This window comes from Eptesicus fuscus, chromosome 21 (genome assembly GCF_027574615.1).
Source record: "Eptesicus fuscus isolate TK198812 chromosome 21, DD_ASM_mEF_20220401, whole genome shotgun sequence".
In the NCBI taxonomy this organism is placed as follows: Eukaryota; Metazoa; Chordata; class Mammalia; order Chiroptera; family Vespertilionidae; genus Eptesicus; species Eptesicus fuscus.
The window spans coordinates 49,403,887-49,413,934 of record NC_072493.1 but is presented as its reverse complement, the minus strand read 5'-3'; the positions used below and the strand labels follow the sequence as shown (position 1 = coordinate 49,413,934).

Genomic DNA, 10,048 nt, shown 5'->3' with positions numbered 1-10,048 from the left:
CATCTTTTCAGCATTTCCACACTATATATAGGAAATATGTATAGAAAATAAAACATATGAAGGGGGGGGGTTCAGGACTATGCTTGATTTCAGGCATCCAATGGGGCATTGTGTGTTTCTCTGACTTTTAACATTATTCTTTAACTTAGTTCAGCCAAGTGTTTTCTTTTGGCTCAAATTCAACCCCGAGAAAATTGCGGAGATAGAAGCCTCTCGCAGAAGGACTGAGAGAGCTCAGAAATCACAATCAGAGGGTATAATTGTGACCTATCTGGGAAGGTGACAGACTGACACTGTCATCCTCACCCCACAGAAAAACAGAGAAAAAAAACACACTAATTAGATCAAGGTGAAGAATGCTTTTAGGGTGGTTAAAGCCACATGAAGAAACAAAAGCCATGACATTTAAAAAAATTTCCAATTCATAGATACACCTTTTTTCAACGTTTTGTCATTCCAACAGGAAATTTAAGTCTCATAGGCTTCTAATGTACGATATGTGCATCTCAATATAAAAGCATTTCATCTCTTAAGCCTTCCTATTTCTCACAGACTCGTGCTGCCCACAAGTAGAAAGAACGCCGTAGAACAAAAGCTTTCAAGCAGTGTTTTCAGATATACCCTCAACTGTCTAACTCTCCTGATACGGGACAGAAGTGAATGCATACACAAGACAAAGGGCGGAATAAGGCCTTCTGATGTCTGAAACAATCCTGCCTGTTCCCCGTAGGACGTGAGGGATGACGAATTGCCGTAGGCTTCTCACGGAAGTCTGAAGGAAACGGTGCTTGCATTTGTCTTTCACTTCTCCGTCTCTTGCTTTTAAATTATCCCTGAGATAATTTCGCAGTGTTAACCTGCAAAAGATGTGGCTGAAGGTTTTGCTAAGTGCACAGTAGAGATCGGATCCCTCTCTTGGATGAATCCTCAGATGCAGAATAAGATTCTAGGCTGAGTCATTCCCAACATGACTCGTTAGATGACAACCGATATCCTGCAGCAGGTTTTCTCACAGGGAAACCTGGGGGGATTCTTTGGTATAAACGAACAGATTCTGGTAAAATATTTTCCACAGTCTTACATTCAAAGTTTTCCCACAACAGAAGTTCTTGGAGGTTGACAGAGGATTGTCCACTTGGGAAGGGTTTTCCCACTTCTGTTCTATTGACGGCTTATCCCCGTGTGAACTTTTTGATGCTGAGTGAGGGATGAGCTGTGACCAATGGCCTTTCCACACTCCATTCACTCACAGGGCTTCTCCCCGGTGTGGATGATGGCGTGTCGGATGAGGTTAGTGCTCCAACAGAAGGTTTTCCCACACTCCATGCACTCACAGGGCTTCTCGCCGCTGTGAATCCGCTGGTGCCTCGTGAGGCCTGACCTGCGGTTGAAGGCCTTCCCACACTCACCGCACTCATAGGGCTTCTCTCCGGCGTGGGTGCTGATGTGTTTGATGAGGGCTTTCCTAGTGCTGAAGGCTTTCTCACATTCCTTACACTCGAAAGGTTTTGCTCCAGTGTGGGCCCTCTTATGCACGATGAAAGTGGAGCAGTGGGTGAAGGCCTTGCCACACTCACCACACACGTATGGCTTCTCCCCAGTGTGGATCCGCTGGTGCCTCTTGAGGTAGGACCTGTGGTTGAAGGTCTTCCCACACTCGAGGCACTCAAAGGGCTTTCCCCCCGTGTGGATGATGGTGTGTCGAATGAGGTTGGCCTTCTGGCAAAAGGCTTTGCCACACTCCGTGCACTCGTAGGGCTTCTCTCCGCTGTGAATCTGCTGGTGTCTTGAAAGGTCTGACCTGCGGTTGAAGGCCTTCCCACACTCACCGCACTCATAGGGCTTCTCTCCGGTGTGGATGCTGAAGTGCCGAATGAGGTCTGACCGACTGCTGAAGGCTTTGCCACATTCCTTGCACTCAAACGGTTTTTCTCCAGTGTGGGCCCTCTTATGCACGATTAAAGTGGAGCAGTGGGTGAAGGCCTTGCCGCACTCACCGCACACGTACGGCTTCTCCCCGGTGTGACTCCGCTGGTGCTGCTTAAGGTGAGACCTGTGGTTGAAGGTCTTCCCACACTCGAGACACCCGTACGGCCTCTCTCCAGTGTGGACGACGTAGTGCTGAATGAGGTCTGTGCTGTCGCAGAAGGTCTTGCCGCATTCCTTGCATTGGAAGGGCCTCAGTCCGCTGTGAATCCGCTGGTGCCACGTGAGGTGGGACCTGCGGTTGAAGGCCTTCCCACACTCCCCGCACACAAAGGGCTTCTCTTCCGTGTGGGTGATGCAGTGTCGCAGAAAACCAGTCTTGTCCCGGAAGGCTTTCCCACAGTCTCTGCACACGAAGGGTTTCTCTCCGGTGTGGCTCCTGTTGTGCAGGACCAAACTGTAGCGGTGGGTGAAGGCCTTCCCACACTCGCTGCACACGTAGGGCTTCTCCCCGGTGTGGACCCGCCGGTGCCTGGTGAGGTGCTCCTGGAGGCCGAAGGCCTTCCCACACTGCAGGCACTCATACGGCCTCTCCCCGGTGTGGGTCACCTGGTGCTGCAGGAGGTGGGTGCTCTTGCTGAAGGACTTCCCACACTCGGTGCATTCGTAGGGCTTCACTCCAGCGTGGATGCGCTTATGTCGAACCAGGAAGCATCTCTTGTTGAACAGTTTCCCGCACTCCTCACACCTGTAGGGCTGTTTCCCTTCGCGAATAGAGGGCCCGTTCACTGGTCCCCGGGCGGCTCGCGCAGGGGGAGCGTCTGCGCAGACTGGCTCCTGGACAGTCCTGGCGTGCAGACCATCGTCTCGCCCGAAACTGTCCCGTTCAGGACTCAGTTTCCCAGGGAGCTTGTCTGTCAGGGGCTCCCTCCCTGGTCTCGGGTGGCCTTCCTCAACGTCTGATGGCTCGTCCTGGTCCTTGCCTCGCCTCACCTGGGTGTTCCCCAAGAGTCGCCGAGTCAGTAGCTCCTGGAGTGAGATGCCCTCAGACGAGGCCTGGTGGGAAGGGGGAGGCTCTGTGGTCTTGGGTTTTATGCCGTCACCTGAAGGGAATTCGGAATTCAACAAACAAACGGGCTTATTGGTGATGGAGACACAGAAGAAATGAAATCACATTTCAGTGAGAGCAAAGGGAAGAAAACAGTGGTCTGTACCCGCTGTGTTTTCAAATCTGCGTTTTGGTTCATGGACTCGTGAAACCCTTCGAGGGGAGACGCAGAGGGAAAGGCCAGGCGGGGGACAGGGTGTCGGAGAGCAGGGCAGGTGCAGAGTAATGAAGACACTGTGTGTGGCGAGTCTGCTCAAAGCTAGAGCATCTCAAGGTGCTGCCAGGGGCCAGCGAGGGGCGCCTGCAGCCTGGACGGAGTCAGAAGGCAGGAGGCTGCCTGGATGGGCCGCCCTTGAGCCGAGTCCTCGGGCTCCGTGTGGTAGAAGTGGCCTCACAGAGGAAGCGGGAAGCCCAGCGCGGCCTGCCTGGGAGGACTGTGGGAAGATGAGCGAAATACCTCATTTACCAGGTTCGGTTTGGTGCCAGACACCGAGCATAAAAATATCCGTGTACGTTAGCTTTTATTTTATCTTATTTTATTTCTTATCCCAGTGGTCAGCAAACTGTGGCTCGCGAGCCACATGTGGCTCTTTGGCCCCTTTAGTTTTTAGCAAAGGCCAGCTTAGGAGTCCCCTAATTAAGTTAATAACAATGTACCTACCTATATAGTTTAAGTTTAAAAAATTTGGCTCTCTCTCTTGCCCTGGCTGGTTTGGCTCAGTGGATAGAGCGTCGGCCTGTGGACTGAAGGGTCCCAGGTTCGATTCCGGTCAAGGGCATATACCTTGGTTGCGGGCACATCCCCAGTAGGAGGAGAGCAAGAGGCAGCTGATCGATGTTTCTCTCCCATCGATGTTTCTAACTCTCTATCCCTCTCCCTTCCACTCTGTAAAAAATCAATAAAATATTTTAAAAAAAATTTTGGCTCTCAAAAGACATTTCAATCGTTGTACTGTTGATATTTGGCTCTGTTGACTAATGAGTTTGCCGACCACTGGCTTATCCTAACCCGAGGATATGTTTACTGATTTGAGACAGAGAGGAAGGGAGAGAGGGGAGGGACAAACATTGACTGGTTGCGTCCCATATGTGCCCCAACCAGGGATCGAACCCAAAACCCAGGCAAGTGCCCTGACTGGGAATCGAACCCACAACCTTTTGGTGCACAGGACAATGTCCACTCAACCGAGCCACCTGGCCAGGGCTGGCTGCTAGCCTTTTTTTTTTTTTTTAATATTTTATTGATTTCAGAGAGGAAGGGAGAGGGGGAGAGAGATAGAAACATCAATGATGAGAGAGAATCATTGATCGGCTGCCTCTTGCACGCCCCCCACTGGGGATCAAGCCTGTAACCCAGGCATGTGCCCTTGGCCTGAATCGAACCTGGGACCTTTCAGTCCGCAGACTGACGCTCTATCCATTGAGCCAAACCCGCTAGGGCTGGCTGTTTGCTTTTTTATGGGTTCCACACATAACGCACTTGTGGACCCAGCCGGGAGCAGTAATGAGTGTGACAGGGCTGGAGCGGAGGGACAGAAGGACCCCCAGTTAGAAGGCTCCATGCTATCGACCCACCAGAGGCCACACAAGGAGATTCCGGCCAATGCCAGGGGCCGTCACCTCGCTGGTGTCTGCAAGCGGCCGTGACCCCACCTGGCTGGCTGTTGGCACCCACCTGGGCAGGAGCAGGCGGAGACTCCTTCCTTCCACGTCTGTAACTCGGGGCTGTGCTCCCACGGGGAGATCAGCTCTGGTTTGGACAAAGGGCAACCTGTTCGCGGGGAGAGAAGGAGAAAACTGGGTTTGGGCGAGAAAAAGAAAACCTCTCCGACCAGGCGGGACTTCCGGACACGGAGGAGACCTGGGCACGGAGCTGCTCCTGTCCGTGCAAACAAAACGCTGCGCCCTGGAAACCAAGTGCAGAACCACCGCTCAGGAAGACACAGCCCATCTGCACAGGCCGACATCTAAGGAAACGGAATCCATAATTAACCACCTTCCAGCCCTGTCCGGTGTGGCTCAGTGGATGGAGCGTCGGCCTGCGGACTCAGGGGTCCCAGATTCGATTCCGGTCAAGGGTATGTACCTTGGTTGCGGGCACATGCCCAGTAGGGGGGTGTGCAGGAGGCAGCTGATGGATGCTTCTCTCTCATCGATGTTTCTGACTCTCTATCCCTCTCCCTTCCTCTCTGTGAAAAATCAATAAAATATATATTTTTAAAATAATAATAATTAATCACCTTCCAAAAGGAAAAGCAGGGTCCACGGGTGAATTCTACCAAACACCAAAGGAAGAGATGATATCAATTCCCTACAATCTCCTCCAGAGGTAGAAGCAGAAGAGCTATTTCCTAACTCAACCCGTGAGGCCAGCGTTACCCTGATACCGAAACCAGACAAAGACAGTCAAGAAAACGACAGTCTCTCTCAGGCACATAAATGCAAAAAATCCTCCACAAGACAGTAGCACAAATCAAACCCAACACTGTATAAAACATATACCGCAACCAAGTGGGATTTATCCCAGGTATACAAACCTGGTTGGACATTTGAAAATCAATGTAATCCATCACATTAACTGGCTAAAGAAGAAAATCATATAACCATATCATTAGATGCAGAAAGGCATTTGATAAAATCCAACATTCATTCAATAAAAAAACCCACACACAGAGGAGACTCTCAGCAAACTAGGGATATAGAGGGGAACTTTCTCAAACTGATAAAAGAACATCCATAAAAAACACTAGCGGGGTGGGGGGGTGGAGAGAGAGAAACACTAGCTAATACCCTAATTAAAGATGAGAAACTTGACGCTGTCCCACTCAGATCAAGAACAAGGCAAAGATGTCCTCTCTCACCTCTATTTTTCCACTGAGCCAAACCAGTTAGGGCCTCACCTCGATTTTTCAACATCATACTGAAAGTACTAGCTAATGCAATTAGACAAGAAAATTAAATCAAAGGTATACAAATTGAAAAGGAAGAAATAAAACTGTCTTTATTGGCAAGATGACAAGATCACCTATTTAGAAAATCCAAAATAATGAACAAAAGACATCTGGAATTAATAAGCAATTACAGCAAGGTTGCAGGATATAAGGTTAACCCTTTGCACTCGCTTGCTTTTTTCTCAATTCCTTTATTCTAATGCTAACCGTGTCGAGTCACACTCGACATCCGAGTGCAAAAGGTTAATGTACAAAAGTCAACTGCTTTCCTCTATACCAGGAATGAACAAATGGAATTAAAAGTGAAAAACACGGTACCAGGCACACAAAAAGCTGCATATGGATATTTATGGCAGCTTTATTCATAACTGCCAAAACTTGAAAGCAATAGAGATGTTCCTCAGGAGGTAAACGGATAAAACTATCGTACATCCACACGACGGAATGTTATTCAAAGCTAAGAAATGAGCCGTCAAGCCCTCATAACACATGCAGGAACCTCAAATATGTATTTCTCAGTGAAGGCAGCCAATATGAAACTGTATGAAATTCTAAAAACCACAAGGGGGTCAGTAATATAGATTGCTAGTTGCTAGGGATTGGTGGGGGGTAGGGATGAATAGACGAGGCCAACAGGATTTAAAAAAAAAAACATTTTTATTGATTTCAGAGAGGAAAGGAGAAATAGAAACATCAATGATGAGAATCATTGATTGGCTGCCTCCTGCACACCCCCCAATGGGGATCAAGCCCGCAACCCGGGCCTGTGTCCCCGACCGGAATCGAACCCGGACCCTTCAGTCCACAGGCCGACGCTCTACCCATTGAGCCAAACCAGCCAGGACGCAAACAGGATTTTCAGGGCAGCAAGGATACTCGACGATACTATAAGGATGGACTCATGACTTTCAGGATACATTTGTCCAAACCAAAAGAATGTACAACAGCACGAGGGAACCCTGTGTCCACTATGGGCTTTGGGTGATTAGCATGTGTCAGTGTAGTTCATCAGCTGTAACGCATGTGCCGCTCCAGGGGGAGTGTAGATAGCGGGGGAAGCAGTGCAGGTGTGGGCACAGAGAGTTTCAGAGAAATCTCTAAACTGCCTCTCAATTGTAAGTGTTAACCTAGCCCCGTGGTCGGCAAACTGCGGCTCGCGAGCCACATGCGGCTCTTTGGCCCCTTGAGTGTGGATCTTCCACAAAATACCACGGCCTGGGCGAGTCTATTTTGAAGAAGTGGCGTTAGAAAAAGTTTACGTTTAAAAAATTTGGCTCTCAAAAAAATTTCAATCGTTGTACTGCTGATATTTGGCTCTGTTGACTCATGAGTTAGCCGACCACTGGCCTAGCCCAGCCGGCGTGGCTCAGTAGTTGAGCGTTGACCTATGAACCAGGAGGTCATTCCAGCTGGAATGCCTGTGTTTGGGTTCTGTGAGACTCCCCCACTTCCTCCCAACACACCCCCAGCGTTGGGCTGTGACCAAAGGCAAGCTATGTGTTTTGTCCACCCTTCTCTGCGCTACAAGGAGGCCCGGCAGGCAGAGGCGAGCCCAGAAGATGACAAGCCGTGGGAGGAGGAACGGCTGACCACAGCCGGGCAGGAGCCAGAGGACAGAGTGAAGGAGGGGACAGGGGTCCCCCACATGGCAGAGCCGGGGAGGACTCACCCAGAGACGCCAGGAGCCTGCAGGTCTCCAGCATCACCTCCTGGTACAGGGTCCTCTGGGCCACATCCAGCTGCCCCCACTCCTCCTGGGTGAAGGTCACAGCCACGTCCTCGAAGGTCACAGACACCTGGAAAGTAAGACAGAGGCAGCAGCATTGGTCTGGGGGCTGCTGGATGGGATCAGCGATGTCTCTCTGGATAGAAAAGGTGCAGAGAGCCCGGCCGGGGTGGCTCAGTGGTTGAGAATCGACCTATGAACCAGGAGGTCCTGGATCGATTCCCGGTCTCGGGCTCGATCCCCAGTGTGGGGCGTGCAGAAGGCAGCCAATCAACGATTCTCTCTCATCATTGCTGTTTCTATCTTTCTCTCCCTCTCCCTTCCTCTCTGAAATCAATAAAAATATTTAAAAAAATAAGACACAGTCTCATCCAGCCTGTGGCTCAGTGGGTGATCATCGCCCTAGGAACCAGGACCTCACGGTTGGATTCCAGGTCAGGGCACATGCCGGGGTTGCCATCCCCAAGGTGGGGCGTGCAGGAGGCAGCCAATCAACGATTCTCTCACCGTTGATCTCTCTCTCTCTCTCTCTCTGAAATAAATTTAAAATAAGTTAAAAAAAGACACCGTCTCCAGGAAAAAGCCAGTGCAAGGACAAAGGTCGGGGGATGGAGGAGAACGGGGCACGGTCAGCTGGTGAGCCTGCGCCACAATGGCCCGGCGGAGAACGGAGGTCGGAGGTCAGAGGTCAGCTGGGGTCGGCTGGGGGGAGGAGGGGTGCGAGGTCTGGACCAGCCGATGGCGGTGGGGCGAGATTTCCCAGCGCAATGGGAGCCCTGGGAGGGAAGCAACGACACTGCTCCACACAAACGGCCGGGACCAAGCGGGATCGGGCGGCTGACGCGGCCTCCGCCGGGCCAGGGAGCCCTCTCCGAACCGGCGGCGAAGCTGCGAAGCCCGAACCACCGTCCGCTCACCTGCGCCGCCGCCATCGCGGGACCCCGTGGGCCAAGCGCTGTCCAGACGGGCGGAGGCCGAGGTAGGTGCCACCGCCTCAGGCGGCTGCCACCCCTTCCCGGTCCGGAGCGGGGTGACCTCGGCTGAGGGCGCACTCCGAGCTCAGCCTCCGCCTGTGAGGTGCACGCGAGGCCCCGGCCATCGCTTCCACTGCCGGAGAGAGCGACCAGGCACAGGCAGATGACGAGTTCCCACAGGGACCGGAAGTCCCGCCCCACCAGCGCGCCGCAGGAAACGACCCTGTTCTGGGCCGTGATTGGTCCAGCGCCGTGGAGCCTCCTGGGTTTTGTAGTTTCCCCCCCTACAGACAACCGGATGTGGGGAGCTGTCCAACCCCACCTTCTCCCCCGCAGCCTGGGACGCCGCCTCGGACCCGCCACTTGTCGGTGGGCACAGCTGGCGGAAGAAGCGCCCCAAGACCTTCGCCCGCAGGCAAGGCAAGTGCCAAGGCGCGGAATCGCCCTCGGCCCCTGACTTCTCTCGGGACATAACCGCCACGTGACTTCCGGAAGTCCCGCCCTAACACTTGACTAAACGCGCGGACCTCCGAAGTTCTGTCCAGAACTTTTTAAAAAAAATATATTTTATTGATTTTTTTACAGAGAGGAAAAGAGAGGGAGAGAGAGTTAGAAACATCCATCAGCGGCCTCCTGCACACCCCCCACTGGGGATGTGCCCGCAACCACGGTACATGCCCTTGACCGGAATCGAACCCGGGACCCTTCAGTCCGCAGGCCGACACTCTATCCACTGAGCCAAACCGGTTTCGGCTGTCCACAACTTTTATCAGGGTTTTCCCACCGGAAAGGCAAAGGGGAGCCCGGGAAACAGCGGAGAACTGGCCAGTTGGAACACTGGCGGCCGACTTGGGGGAATAGGCCTTCTTCCCTGTCTGTCTGGTCCCAGGCAGGCCCTGGGGAGGCGAGGACGGAATGTTGGGCCAGAAGCAGCAGGCGGTTCCGGGTAGGGGCTCTGGGTGGTTTAATTTGCACGTGAAGGACATTCCCCCTAAGAACAGTTTGCTCTCCCTTCGAATTGGCTGGCCCTGCAAGGAGCTGGGTCCCCGCTGTGAGCAAGGCCCGGAATTCAGAGCATTAGGAACATGGATAAGAAAACATAGGACAGCTCTGACCGATGTGGCTCAGTGGATAGAGCATCGGCCTGCGGACTGAAGGGTGTCCGGCTCGATTCCGGTCAAGGGCATGTACCTGGGTTGCGGGCACATCCCCAGTGGGAGGTGTGCAGGAGGCAGCTGATTGATGTTTCTAACGCTCCCTCTCCCTTCCTCTCTGTAGAAAATAAAATATATTTTAAAAAGAAAACATAGTACATGTTGTACAAGTGAAACTAATATGTCAACTGTAATTGAAAAATAAAAAA

General features: G+C 52.2%; 1 protein-coding gene across 1 annotated transcript; it reads right to left on the bottom strand.

The window, feature by feature from the left end:
• Positions 1-344: 344 nt before the first annotated feature.
• Positions 345-8,807, bottom strand: LOC103303847 (zinc finger protein 543-like). The gene is made up of 4 exons (XM_054710410.1): positions 8,629-8,807; positions 7,655-7,781; positions 4,710-4,805; positions 345-3,029 (listed from the first exon to the last, which is right to left on the bottom strand). Exons 1-4 carry the CDS (start codon positions 8,641-8,643, stop codon positions 1,243-1,245), a joined length of 2,025 nt encoding a protein of 674 aa, XP_054566385.1. The 5' UTR covers positions 8,644-8,807; the 3' UTR covers positions 345-1,242.
• Positions 8,808-10,048: the final 1,241 nt, after the last annotated feature.